This window comes from Geotrypetes seraphini, chromosome 9 (assembly GCF_902459505.1).
Source record: "Geotrypetes seraphini chromosome 9, aGeoSer1.1, whole genome shotgun sequence".
In the NCBI taxonomy this organism is placed as follows: domain Eukaryota; kingdom Metazoa; phylum Chordata; class Amphibia; order Gymnophiona; family Dermophiidae; genus Geotrypetes; species Geotrypetes seraphini.
Window position 1 is genome coordinate 182,683,720 of NC_047092.1, and position 21,860 is coordinate 182,705,579.

Below are 21,860 nucleotides of genomic sequence, written 5' to 3' on the forward strand. Positions count from 1 at the left end.
GAAACATAGATCTCAAAAACCAAAAAGATGGAATAATGTCTCTGGGTGTCACAGGAATCATTTAGTGACAAAAGGTTTTTTTAAATAAAAATTCAGATATAAATATTAAAACATCCATATAATACCAATTGTATTGTATGATGTACAAATCGAGTCTTATGGTCTGTGTTTTGGCTTTCTTTCCCTTCATCAGGAGTCTTGACTTGTGTGCATTTATGCCACGTAGGTATTTAAACATCTCTATCATATCTTCCCTCTCCTACCTTTTCTCCAAAATAAGAGATTACGAGCTTTAAGTCTGTCCCCATACACCTTATGACGAAGACCACACACCATTTTAGTAGCCTTCCTCTGGACCTCCATCCTTTTTTATATCTTCTGAATTGTACACAATATTCTAAATGAGGTCTCACCAGGGTCTTATACAGGGGCATCAATACCTCCTTTTGCCTACTTAACCAATTAAGTTGTGTACACAAATTATCAATGCTCATAGATTTGTGTATGCAACTTTAATTGCCATATATAGAATCTGGGGTACTGTAACTCCCCCCACACTCCATACAAGCTCTGCCCCTGAAAAAAACCTACAGATGGGTTGCATAAAAATACACATTCTTATTACCCTGCGTAATGCCATGGGTAATTCTATTAAAAAAAAAAAAAAGGCCTTTACGTGTGAACACACTTGTATAAAATTAGCCCTGGCTGGGTTTAAAAGAAGTTGAAAAAAAGGTTAAACACATGCAAAGAAACCCAGGGAACTATGAAGGAAGAACTCAAGGCCATGTAGTTCTCGTGGACTACAGCCGGGATCTGATTAAGCTGGAAGCAAATAGCTGGAGAAGGAAACTGATGTGAATAAAATTAAATTGAAGATTAATGACAGAATCTAAAAACTATTATGTTTAAATATACAATTCTTGTGCCTAGTGCATGAATGAGAGGCTATGCATGCCTCGGCCTAAATAAATAAAGCATTCTGTGAGGCAGGTTCAGAGACAGGTGTATGTGAAGATCGTGACTGCTTTAACCTTTATTTCTGTAACACTTTTAGATTGGGAGGGCTTTACAATTGGCCAGAGTCCAGGACTAAAAATACATAAGAACAAAAGATTTGCCATTCTGGGTCAGAGCAATGGTCCATCTAGTCCAGTTTCCTGTTTTCATAGTGGCCATTCCAGATCAAAGTACCTGGCAGAAACCCAGAAGGTAGCAACATTCTGGAACCCCAAATAGTAGCAACAATCCATGCTACCAATTGGCTTCCCCCATGTCTGTCCCAATATTAGACTATGGACTTTTCCTCCAGGAACTTGTCCAAACCCTTTTTTTTTTTTTTTTTGTAATCCCTGCTAAGCTAACTGCTTCTCTGGCAATAAATTCCACAGTTTAATTATATGACATTTACAGAATTGAGCCCCTTACCTTTTAAGCCATAGTTCTGGGCAAGATCACAATGCTTAAAGAAAGTTTGCCAGCAAGCGCTCAACCCTGATATGACTCTTTTAAAGGTATTATTCTGAGTATGAATAAAGTTACAGTAGGTAGAAACAGATGTGAATCTGTTAATGATTCATAGATCCGGTGGATCCACCACATGACTCTGAAGGAGAAATGGTTTTTGGCAAAAAAAAAGATAAGGAAATCTCATAGTTTACATGTTTCTATGGAAACCTTTACTTATGAGTCCCATAAGACCAAGAATATGAGGAATGACTTAAGAGACTGGGATTGTTCTCCTTTGAGAAAAGGAGACTGCGAGGGGATATGATCGAGACTTTCAAAATACTGAAAGGAATCGACAAAACCGAGCAGAAAGAAAATGATTTACAATGTCCAATGTGACACAGACAAGAGGACATGGACTGAAGCTAAAGGGGGACAAGTCCAGGACAAATATCAGGAAGTTCTGCTTCATGCAACGAGTGGTGGACACCTGGAATGCTCTCCCAGAGGAGGTTATTGCGGAATCGACCGTCCTAGGATTCAAAAGCAAACTAGATGCACATCTCCTTACGAGAGGCGTAGGGGGATATGGGTGACTAAAATTACGCCAGGTGTACACCTGGGTAGGCCTCTGTGTGTGCGGATCGCCGGACTTGATGGACCATTCTGGTCACTGTATCTCAGAAAGGATTTATTGCAAGCACTCCTCGCCTAGCCCAAAGTCCTGTTTGGAAATGGAATGGAACAAGTGCCCATAGCAGGGTAGAAAAAAAATAGACCTGCCTGGGGAAAGCGTTTCTTCTCCTAGTAATCTCAGGCACTGAGGCACACCTGCCTCAGAATTGCAGCCAAGCGTTCCATTCACTTTTGATATTACAGCACCAACGGGTTTTGGTTGGGTTTTTTTTTTTTTTTTTTTAAACATGATATAACATAGGGTGCCGGTGCATTGCAAAAACAAATGGTTAGGAGCTGAGATGCGCCTCCCTGACACCGGCTTTGTGCAAGTATAAACGTTCTTGCATTGCACAGGGACTCGGCCTTTGACGAGCAATCACTTAGATAATCGACGCATGTAATAAGTCAGTTATTATGGTGTAATTTAAGGTGGAAGCATGTAATTTGATTTGAAGTCTGGGATTCAGCTTGATCTCTGCAATTAGCAAGCGGAATGCTGCATCAGGGTGGGCACACATGAGACCGTGCGCAAACCACCATTTAAGAGGAGCACCCGATAAATATATTTCTCGGGGGTGGGGGGAGGCTCATTTAACTTTTGGAGCAATGTAGGAAAATACAGTATGTTTGTGGTGAGGAAAAGCGTCCTTTTTTCCCCTAATGCCAATCAGACTTCCTCCTGGATTAACAGAACGAAGAGTCCCCCCCCCCCAGGGGTGAAATAAAATAACTTTCCATATGCCAGGCTATTTGCTCGTTGGGTTTCCTCTGATCTATCCCAGATCATTTGTAAAGCAAGGTCAAGTTACCTGCTTTCTCAGTTCTTATTTTGCCACGGTATTTCCTAACCCTTTTGATGCAAAAGAAAAGTCGACTGACATTTTAATTCATGATCATGACCCCCCCTCCCCACCACTCTCTACCCTTGCAAACCCGAGGATCTCGTTCTTTGCCCGTAGATTTCTGTGACTGTCTCTTTGGTGAAGAGAGTGCTGGATCTCTAAGAGAGGACGGAACAATTCTGTTCCGATCTTGATCTCTCAGAATTGAGGGCATTTGTCAAACCCTTGAATGAATTCATTTAGCCATGATTAACCTGGCCATTTCCCCCTCCCCCCCCCAATCTCAGAACCCATTGCACATTGTTGAATAGGTCCTGTATGATCATACTTTGGAATTGAAATGCATTCATAAATCATTGTAACTTAGCAGAGGAAGGAGGAGGGGGGGGAGAAATCTCTTGGCTCCTGCTGTGTGTATTTTTATTTTTTTTTTTTGCTGGTTGATTTGTGGGACCAGCAAGATTCCGATCCCAGCAAGTGTGCACTTTCTTCCTGCACGTCACAAGTGTGACAGCCTTGCACCAAATCAGATCGAGAGACCTGAGGCATGGGTGGGAGTGGGAGCTCAGCTCAGACCTCGCCTCTCACTTGCCTTCAAAGCTCCGGGCGGCTTTCATGAGGTGGCCCCCCTCTCCCAGGATGGTAAGTCAACATTTCAGGCACTTTGAGCTTTTCTGCTCCCTCTACCTCAGTATCTGGATTCTCAAGGAATCCTCTTGGAAAAGTCAGAGGCTTTTTCTCCTTCAGTTAAGGCTGATGCTGTTGTTGAAATCTTTCTTTGATGCTGTGCTTAGTTGTGATTTAGAAGGCATTGTCCACTACCTTGCAAAAGGAATGTCATAAAAGCTGGACAGTAGGACTTTTGCAAGGAGTTGGATTGATTTTGCATCGAACCCCCAGACATTTTGGGGGGGGGGGCAAAGAAAAGCGGTTTATCGTGTCTGATTCTGACGGCTGTTGTGCCGGGGAACGTTTCGTGCAACAGGTGACAAGACTGAAGTCCCCAGGAGCCAGGGCTTGAGTCCGCACAAATTCACTGCACCTGACCTAGGGATGGATTAACATTATAATGGGCCCAAGGCAACCCCTACCAGGGACTCCTCCCCACCATTATTTCACCTTTCCAGAAGTAGCAGGGGTATGATACCAGTTACAGTTTCTGAGTGAGCATTGGGGGGGGGGGGGGGATGCAAGCACTTGCTTTGAATGGAGAAGCTTGAAGGGTAGATCTGGAAAGCAGCCAAGTTACCCAGTTCTAAAGGGAAACTCAATCCTGGATTTCTGCAACCCGGTCCTGCTACGTTGTGGGACCTGAAATTCTGTTTTCAATTGGTGGTATCAGGAACTATAAAAATTGGGATACGAGTTCAGAAACAGAACTGACTAAAAAAAAAAGTCTCTCGCCTGGAGCTGGATAACTTGGCTGAGAATCAGGGAAGCTGGGCAAGCTATTTGCACTCTCCATTGCCTCTGGGGCAAACCAGAGATTCCAAGGGTGGACTGCTGAAGAGAGTGAGATTTAAGGGCAATGTCTAGAAGGTATAAATGAACAAAGTTTGGGAAGGGGTAAAACGCGGACCTGGCGGATCTAAACCCGCACGGCCTTAAAAATCTGAGGTCCGTGTCCGTGCCACTTGTAATTTCTGTCTCTGACAGACCTCGATATGATTTTAGCGCTGATGGATCCGCCTCAGCATAGGGAGGGAAAAGTATTAGGATCCATCAGCGCTAAAATCTCATCGAGGTCTGTCAGAGACAGAGACTAGTGCTGGAGCGGCAGAGCAGAAGCCAAGAGAGCGGGGACATAGGTTTGGGACGTGCGTTATGGAAAAGAAGTCTCCAAACGTTGCCGGGTGCTGCCGGGGTTCAGTCTGAGGATCGTAGGCATGAGGCAGAGCCTCGGCTGCTTTCCTTCCTCTGAATTGCTGGATGTACCCCTCTGCTCTGCCTTTCTTGGAGAAGGGGTAAAACGCGGGCCTCAGTCTCTGACAGACCTCGATGAGATTTTAGCGCTGACGGATCCGTCTCAGCATAGGGAGGGAAAAGTATTAGGATCCGTCAGCGCTAAAATCTCATCGAGGTCTGTCAGAGACAGAAACTACAAGTGGCACAGACACAGACCTCAGATTTTTAAGGCCGTGCGGGTTTAGATCTGCCAGGTCCGTCAGGTCCATGAGGTCCGCGTTTTACCCCTTCCCACAAAGTTTTACAGGTGAAAAAATAAGTCCACAAATGGAAAAAGTAAAGTATTTAGCTGGGTTGGTTTTTTTTAAGCTTCCCAAAGAATATAGGCAGAGTGGAGGCAGTATTAGAATTTAATAGTTAACAGGGTAAACTCCTTGGGCTGAAAACTTCCCTCCAGGTAGCATTCCAGCCCACATTTTCAAAGGGAAGCTTTATTTATACGAGACTGTCCTCTCCAGAGACACAGAAACATACAAGTGCATGCTCAGGGCAGGATTAATTCGTCGAGGGCCCCTAGGCATCCAAGTTCACTGGGCCCCAGCCCCGCCCCGCCTCACCCCACCATGCGCCAAGGCGGCAACAGGAAGCTGCGTCAGAGGGAAGCTTTGGGCAAGCAGCACCGCTTGCAAAATTACAGTTCCTGTTGCCTTTCTTACCCATGTTGCTTGCTTGTCTTACTTTCCATCGATGGGGGGGGGGGCCCGCGTTGCCGATCGATGCTGGAGGGGCCCATCGCCGTTTAGAAAAAACAATGCTGATGCCCTCCTTCATCGGGCCCCCTGACCATTTCGGACCCTAGGCACATGCCTACTTGGTCTATTGGTTAATCCTGCCCTGTGCATGCTTTTCTAAGGGCTTTCCTATTGCTCAGGTGCTCCTTCACGCAATGCCCCCCACCACCAGGTCTGCCCACTATCAGGTAAATTCTGGCATTTGCTGCCAGCTTTTTTCCTCAGTTGACAGCAAACCCCTATTTTCAGTCCCAATCTTTTTCAACAACCCCTACCCCAGACCACTCACTAGTGCCACTGATTCTCTCCACAGCCCTTGCAGCTCAGCCCCTCCTTTCTGTGACTAGAAGCCATTGGCCGAATCCTCCCTCCTCGGAACACTCACTAGTGCCACTGATTCTCTCCACAGCCCTTGCAGCTCAGCCCCTCCTTTCTGTGACTAGAAGCCTTGCCATTGGCCGAATCCTCCCTCCTCAGAACACTCACTAGTGCCACTGATTCTCTCCACAGCCCTTGCAGCTCAGCCCCTCCTTTCTGTGACTAGAAGCTTTGCCATTGGCCGAATCCTCCCTCCTCGGAACACTCACTAGTGCCACTGATTCTCTCCACAGCCCTTGCAGCTCAGCCCCTCCTTTCTGTGACTAGAAGCCATTGGCCGAATCCTCCCTCCTCGGAACACTCACTAGTGCCACTGATTCTCTCCACAGCCCTTGCAGCTCAGCCCCTCCTTTCTGTGACTAGAAGCCATTGGCCGAATCCTCCCTCCTCGGAACACTCACTAGTGCCACTGATTCTCTCCACAGCCCTTGCAGCTCAGCCCCTCCTTTCTGTGACTAGAAGCCTTGCCATTGGCCGAATCCTCCCTCCTCAGAACACTCACTAGTGCCACTGATTCTCTCCACAGCCCTTGCAGCTCAGCCCCTCCTTTCTGTGACTAGAAGCCTTGCCATTGGCCGAATCCTCCCTCCTCGGAACACTCACTAGTGCCACTGATTCTCTCCACAGCCCTTGCAGCTCAGCCCCTCCTTTCTGTGACTAGAAGCTTTGCCATTGGCCGAATCCTCCCTCCTCGGAACACTCACTAGTGCCACTGATTCTCTCCACAGCCCTTGCAGCTCAGCCCCTCCTTTCTGTGACTAGAAGCCATTGGCCGAATCCTCCCTCCTCGGAACACTCACTAGTGCCACTGATTCTCTCCACAGCCCTTGCAGCTCAGCCCCTCCTTTCTGTGACTAGAAGCCATTGGCCGAATCCTCCCTCCTCGGAACACTCACTAGTGCCACTGATTCTCTCCACAGCCCTTGCAGCTCAGCCCCTCCTTTCTGTGACTAGAAGCTTTGCCATTGGCCGAATCCTCCCTCCTCGGAACACTCACTAGTGCCACTGATTCTCTCCACAGCCCTTGCAGCTCAGCCCCTCCTTTCTGTGACTAGAAGCTTTGCCATTGGCCGAATCCTCCCTCCTCGGAACACTCACTAATGCCACTGATTCTCTCCACAGCCCTTGCAGCTCAGCCCCTCCTTCCTGTGACTAGAAGCCTTGCCATTGGCCGAATCCTCCCTCCTCAGAACACTCACTAGTGCCACTGATTCTCTCCACAGCCCTTGCAGCTCAGCCCCTCCTTTCTGTGACTAGAAGCTTTGCCATTGGCCGAATCCTCCCTCCTCGGAACACTCACTAATGCCACTGATTCTCTCCACAGCCCTTGCAGCTCAGCCCCTCCTTCCTGTGACTAGAAGCCTTGCCATTGGCCGAATCCTCCCTCCTCAGAACACTCACTAGTGCCACTGATTCTCTCCACAGCCCTTGCAGCTCAGCCCCTCCTTCCTGTGACTAGAAGCCTTGCCATTGACCGAATCCTCCCTCCTCGGAACACTCACTAGTGCCACTGATTCTCTCCACAGCCCTTGCAGCTCAGCCCCTCCTTCCTGTGACTAGAAGCCTTGCCATTGACCGAATCCTCCCTCCTCGGAACACTCACTAGTGCCACTGATTCTCTCCACAGCCCTTGCAACTCAGCCCCTCCTTCCTGTGACTAGAAGCCTTGCCATTGACCGAATCCTCCCTCCTCAGAACACTCACTAGTGCCACTGATTCTCTCAAAAGACCCTGTGCAAAGGCCAGAGGCTTGTGCCTACTTTCCCAGTTCTCCCTACTGGAGTGCATCTTTAATAAAACTGGGCTTTATCTACCATTTCAGGAAAAGAAGATCAAGCTACTGCCCCCATTTAAAAGTGTCTCTTAATGGGTTCTTAAATAGTAAATGATAAAGGGGGCAGGGGAGCATATTTATTGTCATCTGTGCCCAACTTGCAAACTGTTTGAAGGCAGCAAGTTTAAATTGTGTTCATATAGTTTGGTTAGTGCCATTCACTTAGTATATATATGTTTATCTGCTGATTACTGATCTTTTAATGGGAGAGTGTTAGAGATCCACCATAGAAATATCTATCTTGCCTTATTATTCAATCATGTACTGTTACTCCAAAATGATAGTATACAGGAGAGTGATAGGAAAGTCTAGTAGATGTATTAATTGTGGAAAAGCTAGGTTCAAGACAAAGTTAGACAAGTTCCTGCTGAACCAGAACGTACACAGGTAAGACTAGACTCAATTAGGGCACTGGTCTTTGACCTAAGGGACGCCGCAGGAACGGACTGCTGGGCACGATGGACCACTGGTCTGACCCAGCAGCGGCAAATTCTTATGTTCTTATGTTTGGAGGCTGGAACAACTTTTTTAAATGCACAATGTAAGAACTTTGCAAAGAAGATCTTACATGAGCTAAACTTTTAGGATCGAGTGGATCCTTTCTTCAGATTGCGAGGGGCTTGGCATGGGTGATCAGGGCAGTGTGGCTGCAAAGTTGCCATGCATGACTGGGCTCCATCAAACTGATTCCTGCCTCTTCTGCATGATGGTGGCAGTGGGAAAGAGAAAGAGGGTTGATAGGCAGAAAGAAAGGGAGGGAGAAAGAAAGGGAGGGAGAAAGAAAGGGAGGGAGAAAGAAAGATGCAGGGAGAAAGGGGAGAAAGGAAAAAAAAAATGAGGTGTTCTGGAGCAATTGCCCCCCATTTCACTCATCATATGGGCCAGTCCTTGAATGAACCTAGAAGTCCCTTTGCATGCAGTTCCTGGTGTGGTCCTCATGGGAACAGCGGAGACCTACATGTCCTGTAGCAGTCCCATGAAGATATGCATTGTGGGGGCAGAGGAACAGCCTTGGGGGCAGTGAGTCTGCCCATGCTAGATATTTCTCTGAACCCTCATCAGACTTTGGGCCCCAATAAGGATGCACTTGAAATAGCTCTTGCCATTGGTTTTCCCACAGAGATGCTGATAATGGTAAACTGTGCTTGAAACAAAAAGGGTTTTATCTTTGCTGATTTGTTTTTTTTTAAGTGTATCTAATTTTTCCCCCACCTCTTGTGCTAATTCTACAGAGCACCATTCTGTCTTGCCAAGACCAGTACTTTGCAGGGGGCCAGGGCTATGACTGCCCCTATTCCGCCACGACGTCAGCAGCCAGTGTTGACGTTTCCAAGGAAACGTGGGTTTCTTTCTGGGCCGCTGGTATCCGAGACAACAGTGAGTGCCAACACGACTCCCAGACACAGGGTAAGTCTCTTCTCTCCTATCCCACTTTTCAAATTACTACCCCTCACCCCCACCCTCCAACAGATACCAGAATGCATTCCCCCAAGAAAGATTCAGAGATACTGGTGTCTAACTTGATCCTAGAATTTTGTTTTTGGAAATATAGGATACTTCAAAGGCAGAAGGTCTTTCTCTGGATCCTGCAGTAATAACTTCTGTTTCTTGGCTGCCTTAAAACCAGCAAACCAGCTTCTGATTCTTGCATGTTCCACCTGCTCTGCTATTCCCAAACCAGCTTCAGTCTTTGGGAGCAGGAGATAGGAAAATGCGCTGTCACCAAGGAATAAGATTCTCCAATACAAGGCCTTTGAGTTTCAAAGGACATTTCAACTCCGGGCCTCTGGATATTGCGCCGGGTTTCCAAGAGTGGACATAATTGTCGTGCGGTCGGACATATTTTGGAAAGCATGCATAAGCATAATTTGGGGTGGGCACAGAAGGGTGGCGCTCCTCCAAATGTTTTGAGTCCTAATGCTGAACTGGTCCCCCACCTTCCTTATCTTTTGCCCCGCCCCATCCCTACAAAGATAAGCAGGCACACTCCCCTATGAGAATGTGGTGCCTGAATTACCCCCCCCCCGCCCCCTTTTTACAAAGCTGCACTAGGTGCTGCATGGCAAAAGCCCTGAAGCCCTATGGGCTTTGGAGCAATTACCACAGCGTTCCACGGTCTTTGTAAAAGAGGGGGTCAAAAATCGGAAGGAGGAAATTTTCAAAGAGGAGAAATGCATGTAAGCTCTCCCCTGTGACTGTGTTGTGGCCTAAGTTCAATCTCCCAAGCACGAGTGCTAACTTCTTAACCAGTGGGGGATCTCTGTACCTCATTTGTAAACTGTAAAGGAAGACTTACATATAAGAAAAAAAAAAACCACTTTTCATAAGAACATAAGCAGTGCCTCTGCTGGATTAGACCAGAGGTTCCATCATGCCCAGCAGTCCGCTCACGCAGCAGCCCATCAGGTCCAGGATCTGTATAGTAATCCTCGATCTATACCCTTCTATCCCCTTTTCCTTCAGGAAGTCCGTACTCTGTCCTATCACAACCTCCGGAAACGCATTCCAGGTGTCTATCACCGTTTGGGTGAAGAAGAACTTCCTAGCATTAGTTCTGAATCCGTCCCCTCTTAATTTTTCTGAATGCCCTCTCGTTCTTGTAGTTTTTGAAAGTTGGAAGAATCTGTCCCTCTCCACTTTCTCCATGCCCTTCATGATCTTGTAAGCCTCCATCGTGTCCCCTCTAAGTCTCCGCTTTTCCAGGGTAAAGAGCCCCAGCTTCTCTAGCCTTTCAGCATATGAAAGGTTTTACATGCCTTTTATCATCCTTGTTGCTCTTTTCTGGACCCTCTCGAGTATCGCCATATCCTTCTTAAGGTACGGCAACTAATACTGGACGCAGTACTCCAGATGCGGGTGCACCATCACCCGATATAACGGCAGGATAACTTCATTGGTTCTGGTTGTATCACCTTTCTTGATGATTGTCAGCATAGCTATTGCTAGCAAACAGCATTTTCAGTTGGCATAACTAATGTCAGCAAAGGTCTATGGGAAATTATCTGACTCTGGATGCAGAATTCTGTGCTCCTGTACAGAATTCACATACATTAATCATTCAGCCAGACTGGATTGTTTATCAAGAAGATAGGCTGCTTGAATGGGACAAAGAAGCCAGAGACTAATCCCATCTACCATGCCTGCAAGTATCACACCCTCCTTATCAATTAAATTAACCATTGTTTCAAACAGTTTACAAATTCTAAACAGAAAGATACTGGGACATACAATAGTTTCTATATACAGAATAAGATTCCAAGCTATAAAAGCCTCCTCTCTGCAACACACATGGAGCTCTCTCTTTCTCTATCTCTCTGTCTATCCTTCTCTTTATCTATGGAACACGAAGCATCACCCCATCCCCCTTTTCTCTCTCTCTGCCTTTCCCTGGAACTTCACGCTTCCTTCTGGACTCTGTAAGGCAGGGAAACTGCTTTGCTCTCTACTTAATTGTAATGCTTATAAATATTGCTTTTCTGTAAGCCTATTTCTATAATATATTCTTTATGCAATCACCTTTGGCTGTGTTTCTTATTGGATTCTACTCCTGGTGAATCTTCAGTGAGGGAACTGAACCTGGGACCTGGCGTTTGTAAGGGCGCCTCTCACGTAACCCCCCACCAACCATACATTGTGGGGGGCCTAACAAACCTTACAATGATAGCTAGCATTCTATTCGCCTTCTTTGAGGCCACTGCGCACTGTGCCGACGGCTTCATTGTCTTGTCCACTATTACCCCCAGGTCCCTTTCTAGGGTACTTTCACCCATTACCAATACTTTCTCCAGAATAGTCAAGAATAGTTATGAAATAAGAAACTCTTAGTTTGCGTCTTCTAAGATTGATTGATATGTTTGTTATATTGGGAAAAAAAATTAATTGAACTCATTGTGTTCATGGAGATATCCTTCAATTTTTGACAAAGGGATTTTAAACACTCACATTTCTTTTCTGCACTATTAGATTCTTTATGAAGTTGGCGTTTTCATATTCTTAGACCTTGGGAGGATCCTTAACCCAATATACTTTCAAACACACTTATCTATAATAATAAAATGCTAAGCGCGCATGCGTACTCTCACCGTGTGTTCCCTGAGATCTGATCTGTCGGGATGTGGCTGGTAGGAGTGCGTACGCGCACCAGACAAGCCTCCCTGTCCTCCACCTCGCGCCGCTGAAAGGATTCCGAGTAAGGCGGCGATGGTGAAGGGAAGCGCCATGGCACATTCAAAATTTAACTTCGGCCCCACACTCGCGGCTCGGAAAATTTAACTTCGGCCCCACACTCTCGGCTTGAAAGAAATCGTGCCGGCGCTCGCAAGCGGCTGAGGCCCGCAGCCGGTCTGGGAGAAGGGGGCGGAGCTCCTCTGCCAAGTCTGTCCTGGCACGCGGAGAAGGGGGGGGGGGGAGTGCGCAAGCTCCTACAGAGCCAGTGAGAGAATGTCTTATCCCCCCGAGCAGGAAAGGAAAAGAAGTGAAGAGGTGGATTTTTCTTCCAGGTCCCTGTGACTTCCCTTTAAAGTAGTTTGTGCTCCAGCTCTTCTCAGGTTTTCCAACTTTGCTCCGACCCCCCCCCCCCCCCCAATCAGACTAGCTTTCAACTTTGTTAAATCCATTCAGTTTGTAACATCTTTCAATCAATGTTAACCGGCAGAACATTGTTAAAAGAAGTGACCCTGAAAGGTAGGACTGCCTATTGGCTCTGCAAAATAAGATTTTGGAAGGGAAGGGGGTATAATGATGGACAGGGAAAAGCCAAGCCCGAAAATGAAAAATGGGCAAGAACTGCATGCATAGAGAGAGAGAGAGAAAAAAAAAAGAGGTGACAGGTAGCAGGATACAGATGTTTCAGGTTTGGGAGGAAAAAGAAAGACAGAAAGAAAGAAATACAGAAACAGGCTAAGGAGAGAGAGAAAAAGAAATATATACAGACACATACAAACATATTCTAGCACCCGTTAATGTAACGGGCTATAAGACTAGTCAAATTATATATTCCCTCTGTCATTTTTTTAATTTGAGTGAAATGGTGTGTTAGCCTTGTTAGTCCACTGTGTGAGATAATATATTGAGTGAAAAGACATAAAGCAAAACAAGAATAAAGGTAAGGCCTTTTTTATTGGACTAACTTAAGGCTCCTTTTACTAGACGACGCTAGAGGTTTGTAGCACAGGCTGGCGAGATAAATGCTCTGACGCTCACAGAATTTCTATGAGCATTGGAGCATTTACCTCGCCAGCCTGTGCTAAAAGAGTGTGGCGCAGTGGTTAGAGCTGCAGCCTCAGCACCCTCGGGTTGTGGGTTCAAACCCTGTGCTGCTCCCTGTGACCCTGGGCAAGTCACTTAATCCTCTTCTGCCCCAGGAACATTAGATAAATTGTGAGCCCACTGGGACAGACAGGGAAAATGCTTAAAGTACCTGGGTATGAACCACTTTGAGTCTGGTTCTAAAACTACTAAAAGGCGGTATACAAGTCCCAATCCCTTTCCCTGATGTCATAAAGCCTCATCCCACCAATAAGAGCCAACCTCATCAGTGATGTCACAATGGCTGGATTGTCCTACACTTGGATCACTTTTGCTACATTCTGATTTCTAGAGTGGCGCAGTGGTTAAAGCTACAGTCTCAGCAGCCTGAGGTTATGGGTTCAAACCCACGCTGCTCCTTGTGACCCTAGGTAAGTCACTTAATCCCTCCATTGCCCCAGGTACGTTAGATAGATTGTGAGCCCACCAGGACAGACAGGGAAAAATGGTTGAGTATCTGAATAAATTCATGTAAACCGTTCTGAGCTCCCCTGGGAGAACAGTATAGAAAACTGAATAAATAGTGTGAAAAGTTTCAGCTTCTGATAACCAGAACAGGTATTGTGATGTCATAATGCCTCATTCCACCAATAAGGACCAACCTCATCAGTGATGTCACAATGGCTGGATTGTCCTACACTTGGATCACTTTTGCTACATTCTGATTTCTAGAGTGGCGCAGTGGTTAAAGCTACAGTCTCAGCAGCCTGAGGTTATGGGTTCAAACCCACACTGCTCTTTGTGACCCTGGGCAAGTCACTTAAGGGCAAATTCTATAAGAAGCGCCCAAATGTTAGGCGCCTAATTAGGCACTGTTCACAGCGCAATTCAAGTAAAATTGGGTGCTGTTTAGCAAATGGCGTTGAGCGGCACCTATTTTGGAGGCGCCCAATAAATAGGACAGCTCTAGGTACAACGAAAAGTTAGGCGCCCATGCCGAGCGCTTAAGTACGCTTAAGAGCAGGGATTCTGTAAGAAGGCGCCTAACACATAGCCACGCCCACGCCAAACCTGCATAGCGCCTATTTTTTCAAAGGCCGCCTAAATTTTTAGTGGCGCCTTCTTACAGAATTACGCTTTCTTGCTAGGCGCCTATATTTAATCAGTGCTGATTAAAAAGCTTAATTGAGCTTGTTCTCCAGTTTAGATAGGCACCTCCGAAATAGGCTTCTAAGTTGAGGCGCTGTTTACAGAATTTGGGCCTTAATCCTCCACTGCCCCGGGTACATTAGATAGATTGTCAGCTCACCGGGACAATGGGGGAAAATGTTCGAAGTACCTAGATGTAAACCACTTTGAGTGTGGTTGTAAAGCTACAAAGAGGCGGTATGCAAGTCCCAATCCTTTTCCCTTTCCCTAAAAACCTCTAGTGATGTTTAGTAAAACCAATTTGATTAGCTTTTGCAGGCGATCCTTCTTCCTCAGATGAGATCCACTGAGAGCTAACTTTCTTAGCTGCCGCTGCACATTGCATAAACCTTGAAAACCCGATCGGGGCATGGTCTTCAAGAACGGCGATTGGCCATCTCTGGTCTGTAAAGTAACAGAGATGACAGGCGGAGGTGGCACTTTTAGATCAACTTATTTATTTGTCTTCCAAGGACAAGAGTCTAATTTATCAGAGCTAAGAAAAGGTGGCGTTGAAACAAAATTTTTATTTTATCAAATTTATTTCAAATAACATTTTCATATACAGTATGTGTGTGTGTAGACAGAGCTATAGCATTCAGACAGATAGAGAGAAATTTCACACATATTCCCTGAAATAGTACTTTTATAAGAAATGAAAAATGAGAGTGGTCAGATTTCTACTTGAAGACTTATTTAATGAAACTCCATAAACAACAAAAGAAACCCAACAGGGTCGAAAAGCAAAAAGAAAACTGCAGACTCGTATGTACCAGATGCAGGCTAAGTTTATTATACCAAATATTTAATGCAGTTAATGATACCACCTTATTAAAAACCAAGAGACCCGATACGGTCTGTGTTTCGGAGAACACGCCTTCTTCAGGGGTCCATGGTTGATAAGGTTTGTGATAAACCGCAATAAAATGGTATAAAACGAACGTCTGTTTGGAAAAAGTCACGAGCCAGCAGTACAAACGAAAGAAGGTGTGTTCTCCGAAACACAGACCGTATCGGGTCTCTTGGTTTGTAATAAGGTGGTACCATTAACTGCATTAAATATTTGGTCTGCATGAAACTCCATAAGCCATTTTATTCAGTGTTATGTTAGTTTAAGAGACGTAATTGAAATTTCTTGGGGGAAAAGACAAGTTGACGGTTTTATTTTTGTTTTCTTTCAGATCTTTTTGAAAGTTTGGACTGTACCGATGAAGATGAGTATAGATGGGAAGACCAGTTGTCCTCTCAATTGTACAAAAACAAACAGGTGCGGATCTTAAATCAGTGCAAACAAAATACTGTCCATCTTCGTTCAGCATAACAAATTTGTTTCAATTGTCTCCAGCTGATTGTATCCTGGATTCAGCTGTATCTTCTAAGTTTTGCTAGTCCTTGTGGAAGGAAATTGAACTGACCACAGTGGGTTAAGCCTTCCGTTTTAAGAGGTGGTAAATCTTGAGTACTGCCATTTACATGCTCTTTATTCTGTAATATTATGAGGGAATTATGATAGATCTTCTCATCATATCTGTCTTGGCAAGAAATGGATTATTTGCTAGGCTATGATGATTTTTATTAGCCCAACATAATAATCAAAGATGAAGGCGTTCAAAAGCTTCTTAGACCCCAAAGAAGGGCATATGAAGTCCTCTATAATATTTTTGGACAATTCTTAAGACAATAAAGAGATTTCATAAATCAGTATATTTTGGAGCAAACTGTGTGGAGATGATCGACAATAAATCTTTCGCCCTTGGCGTCACTATCATTTGTCCCCTGGATTTTTTAATTTCTCTAGACTAGTTGTTTTCAGCTCACTCCTCGTAACACACCCAGTCAGTGAGATCTTCGTAAGAACAGAAGAATAGCCTTACTAGGTCAGACCAATGGTCCATCATGCCCAGTAGCCCGTTCTCATGGTGGCCAATCCAGGTCCCTAATACCTGGCCAAAATCCAAAGAGTAGCAACATTCCATTATCTCAGAGTAAGTAAGATTCCGGAATCCCAAAGAGTGCAACATTCCATGCTACCGATCCATGGCAAGCAGTGGCTTCCCCCATGACTTTCTCAATAACAGACTATGGACTTTTCCTCCAGGATACCCACAATGAATATAACTGAGATAGATTTGCATACCATGGAGCTAATGCATGCAAATTTATGTCATGCATATTCATTATGGATATCCTGAAAACATAACTGGCCGGGTCAAGAACTCTTGCTCTAGATCTATGATGTTGAAAATGATCTCTTCCTAGTCTTGGCAATAACAGAGAACATTAAAAACCAGACAAAAGCATTCCTGGTGCTGCTGTTGTTGATGTAGCTTATGCAAGATATCCATAAGCTGGTATTGACATAAAATGGAGATCGAGAGGACAACAGGTGAGGAGATTATCTTGGCACAAAACTAAAGAAGCTAGCTTTCTTTTTGTTTACATATTTCAGCTTCAAGATACCCTTACACAGAAGAATGAAGAACTTGCTAGACTGTATGAAGAAAACACCAAGCTCAAACAGTACCTGAACACCACTTTCCTTAAGTGTTTGGAAGAAAATGCCAAGGTATGTAATTACTCTCTTATAATGCACAGAATCCAGAAATCCCAGCAATTGACGGCTTCTTAATAGAACTTTTGAATGCTGAAGACAGGGCAACACGTTAACCTACACTCATTTTGAGGAAATAATTCTCCTCTCCAAGAAATGAAGTGAAATCTGACTTTAGCTATGAGCTAGAAATAGCAGATTACTCAAAGACATAGTTCACGGAATGACAGACAACCTAGCAAAGTGCTATGTGGACAGGTGATTAGGGTCCAACTGCAGTGCTACTCAGAATGAAAGGACAGAGAAAAAGTTTGTATTATCACAGAAGCATGTTTGACTCTTGGGCACTTTTCTGTCTGGACCCTTAACACTCAAATTTAACCATAGTTGTTGCTTTTCTCTTTCCTTCTTCCACTCTACAGCTCAGATAGTCTTGAGGACATAAAATGCATATACGAAGGGCCACTGAAAGTTCTCAGGCCAACCAACAAAGTTGGAGCAGTCTCCATCGACGGCTACACAATTAGTTCAGCGATTTTTTTCCCCACTTTTTTCATTCTGTATTTTTCCGATGGAATGAAAAAAAGTGGAAAAACATAAGAATAGCCTTACTAAGTCAAACCAATGGTCCATCAAGCCCAGTAGCCCGTTCTCACGGTGGCCAATCCAGGTCTTTAGTACCTGGCCAAAACCCAGAGAGTAGCAACATTCTAGAACCCCAAAGAGTATCAAGACTCCATGCAGAATCTCAAACAGTAGCAAGATTCCAGAACCCCAAAGAGTGCAACATTCCATGTGGAATCCCCAAAGAGTAGCAACATTCCATGCTACCGATCCAGGGCAAGCAGTGGCTTCCCCCATGTCTTTCTCAATAACAGACTATGGACTTTTCCTCCAGGAAATTGTCCAAACCTTTCTTAAAACCAGCTACGCTATATGCTCTTACCATAATGCGTTCCAGAGCTTAACTATTCTCTGAGTGAAAAAATATTTCCTCCTATTGATTTTAAAAGTATTTCCCTGTAACTTCATCGAGTGTCCCCTAGTCTTTGTAATTTTTGACGGAGTGAAAAATCAATCCACTGGACTAAGTGTATAGACCTCGATGGATACTGCCCCGACTTTGTTGATTGGGCTCAGAACGTTTCAGCAGCCCATCGTTCATGTATCAGGTCAATTTAAGGTAAAATGTCAGATGAAAATTTAATCTAGACATTTCACATTATTCATATATTCTGAAGGCAATATATATATATAAATAACTAATGCCACTGACTATACAATTATAAGTTGTATGCATAATTATTTAAAGAGTATATGAATATGTAGAGGTTTGATTCCCAAACCTGTCTTGGGGGTTACCTCAGCTAGACCAGTTTTCAGGATATCTGCAATGAATGTGCACGAGATCGATGTGTATATCAAGGAGGCAGTATATGCAAATCAGCCTCATGAATATTCATTGTGGATATCCTGAAAACTAGACTGGCGGTGGTTCGCTCCAGACAGGTTTAAGAATCACTGATTATAGAGACACTGACCAGTGAGGCTTCTGTGTGAAAACCCTGAATGTAGGTGCCAATGATGAAGCCAGAAGTTGAATTTTTGGGTAAGCCAAGAAGTGGATGGGCACAACTCTTTTCTTTTCTGTCTCCTAGTTTCCCTTTCCCTATATATTTTGTGCATTTGTTTCCCGAAACATCCTAGCCACGCCCTATCTGGTCTCGATATGGCATTATGGACTCAAGTCTCTAAATGGCCGCCAAAAGCTAAGAGCTATTCTATAAATGGCACTAAGTTCCAGGATCCACTTCCAGTTTTGGGCCTGAATTCCCTAACACTGCGTGCAAATCCTAGAACCGCCCCTGGCCCACCCAAGCCCCTCCCATGGCCACACCCCCTTTTTGGATCCGCACAGAAACATTTACGGACACGTTTTTACAAAATAGTGTCTATAAATGTGTGTATAAATTCCAATTTTGCCAATTAGCATAATTGATTTTAGCACCCAATTATCAACATTGCCTGGCTCATTAAACAATTAAACTGTACACATATTTTGGGGGTGTGCCGAATTTGTCTGTGCAATTTTGAGTACTCTGTATAGAATTAAGAGATCTACGTATTTGTATACCTAAATATACCTTGATTACTGGCTCTTAATTTAGAAGCCCAATTTGCATTTTTAACCTGTAAATACTAGCATTTCACAACTCCCGACACTCTCCATAGTGGCTGTCATAGAACCCTTTATCTGTTATTAGCTTCACATTTAGGAGAAGTGGGGGGGGGGGGACAGATACCACTGGGGGATTCAGGAGGTAACTTGCTTTAATCTCTCTAATGGACAACTGCTCAATCAGGACATGCCAAGTTCCAGGCTCTAAATAACAAAACTGAAACTGGAGTTGGATGTCCATTTTTTGGCCCCTCCTTAGTCCTGCCTAAAATATGGCTAGACCAGTGGTCTCAAACACGCGGCCCGGGGGCTACATGCGGCCCGCCAGGTACTATTTTGAGGCCCTCAGTATGTTTAACATAAATCACAAAAGTAAAATAAAACAGTTTCTTGATGATATGTCTCTTTAGCTATAAATTACAATATTATTATTAAGACTTAGCCAAAAGGAAAGATTTATACACTATAAAGAGTTATACCTCATGCAAAATTGTCATTTCTTTAATAAGACATTAACTATTTTTTTCTGCGGCCCTCCAAGTACCTCCAAATCCAAAATGTGGCCCCGCAAAGGGTTTGAGTTTGAGACCACTGGGCTAGACCGTATGAATGTCCTGAAGTTTTAGACATTCATATCCTGGCTTTATAAAATCATAATTTGGACGTCCGTGCATTAGTGATGTCTAAATGCCAGCTTCAGAAATAAGGACCATAGTCATTCAGAATGGAACTAAACATCTAAGTGCACTTTGAATTCTGGTTTGGTGTATTATTAATATGCTGATATTATCTGGAATGCTACAGTCACTGTAAAGTTGGGGGGGGGGGGGAGAGGAGAGTATAAAATAAACAACGATGTCCAGGGGAATCTTTTAACCTTGTTACTTTGACCTTGGGTAGAGCAGGAAAGTGATTAGTGATCAAGTTGAGTGCTTGTGAATATCAATGAGTTTGGTCTATTAGAGAAACTGTATTTACAGACAAGGGTTTTGTTGCCACCAGATCGAACAAAATGCCATTTAGAAGAACAAAGTTTACATTCAACTGTACATCTAATGATCTGTTAATATTAAGTTACAGAAACGATCACAACACGGTCAGGGAGCAGATGGAATTGGCAAAATCGGAAAGAAGAAAATTAAGGAGGGTAATTACACTGCCCAGGAGACTCATCCCAAGAGGGCTAGAAGAAACCTTTGTAATGACTTTGCTGCCTGTGAGAAGCAACTGAACCCAGCTGTTGACTCTTGGGTGCTTCAGACCTTGGGATTAAAAGACATTAATACTATTGATGATTCTTTGCAAGCTCCTTGCAGAGCCCCCTCTTCTGAACTTGTCAGCCATATGCATTCCTCCTACAAGGGTCCTTCAGAGGGAATGGACTACACCAATGGCTCTGACTCACCAGTGGCTTATGGCCGTGATCATATGACACCCATGAACACTACCGCCAATCCTAGTGGTGAGGAATTAGCCTACCTACAGCACCTTTCTTCACCTGAATATAGTTCAGCCTCACTGCCAAGTACGCCTGTCGTCACCTCAGCTTCTACGCCATATTATGCTGCCGATGTGTCTCCAAATAAAACGGAAATGGCATTTTCAACCTCCTTAAACCCCCATCGGAATGTGAAGACACACACCTTTGCCCAGGGACAAGCTTTTGTGAGGAGGGATGAGGATGGAGGCTGGAAGTTCACTTGGGTTCCCAAGCAATCCGAGTGAGGAAAAGCCAAGACCTGCGACGGCACTGCCACGACCTCTGTGTTTACAGAACCTTCTTGCACTTGGATTTGTCTTGGTCGAGAATGGAAAGACTCAAAACTTACTCTGGGGTTACACCAGTCTTAAAAATATTTCTCCCCCAATACAAACAGATCAAAGGTCTCCCAGAACTCCACCCTCTCCAAACTCCATTTGAAGTCTTGATCGGTTTTCACGAGTTGGTTTACAAACGTCCAGAGCTGGTTTACAAGGGTGGGTAGGGGAAATGCAGAACCTGGAACTGCGTTTAAATTCTCTAGTAATTTATTAACATCTTGGTTTCTAGAAGGTATAATTAGTTCTGTGCTATCTGTCAAAGCAGAAGTTTGACCTCTTCACTGCCTGTATGCATTTTAAATCGTTCTTTGCCTTAACAAGACCAACTGCCTTTACAAAGATTTATTTTTTATTTGTGAAAAGAAATGTGCTTTTGATCATAGTTGATTCTGTGTTAGTTTGCCAGGTGAATAAAAGTGTACTAATTAGGCAAATTTTACATACTGTGGAAATGAACAGCTCTTCCTCCTCCTGTCTTTTCAGCTACCATAAACCAGTTGCCTTGTTTTTACGAAGGAGTTGGGTTGAGGGTTTACTTCCATTTCTAGACAGGAGGATTAAACTTTAGGGATTTTGGAATGGATTGGGCTAGGAAGGTTTTCTTCCCGTGTAGACTGTGATGTGCCTTATAGCTTGTCTGATCTTGTTTAGTCATAGTAACATAGTAGATGACGGCAGATAAAGACCCGAATGGTCCACATCCAGTCTGCCCAACCTGATTCAATTTTAAAAAATTTTTTTAATTAAAATTTTTCTTCTTAGCTATTTCTGGGCAAGAATCCAAAGCTCTACCTGGTACTGTGCTTGGGTTCCAACTGCCGATATCTCCGTCAAAACCTACTCCAGCCCATCCTCCCCCCAAACGGCCATATAAAGACACAGACCGTGCAAGTCTGCCCAGTACTGGCCTTAGTTCTTCAATATTTACTATTATTTTCAAATGCTCATAGCAGGTTAACGACAAAATGGACTAGATTGTATTTGGATTTTGTTTTAA

General features: G+C 44.3%; 1 protein-coding gene across 2 annotated transcripts; it reads left to right on the forward strand.

Moving 5' to 3' along the window:
• The first annotated feature begins 3,484 nt into the window (after positions 1 to 3,484).
• On the forward strand, positions 3,485 to 21,630 carry GMNC (geminin coiled-coil domain containing). Of its 2 annotated transcripts, none has more exons than XM_033959027.1 (5): positions 3,485 to 3,611; positions 9,110 to 9,284; positions 15,494 to 15,579; positions 16,762 to 16,878; positions 20,117 to 21,630. In XM_033959027.1, exons 1-5 carry the CDS (start codon positions 3,585 to 3,587, stop codon positions 20,765 to 20,767), a joined length of 1,056 nt encoding a protein of 351 aa, XP_033814918.1. In that variant the 5' UTR covers positions 3,485 to 3,584; the 3' UTR covers positions 20,768 to 21,630. The 2 variants fall into 2 exon arrangements, with proteins under 2 accessions (XP_033814918.1, XP_033814919.1); XM_033959028.1 differs by having other exon boundaries at positions 20,123 to 21,630.
• The last annotated feature ends 230 nt before the right edge of the window (positions 21,631 to 21,860 follow it).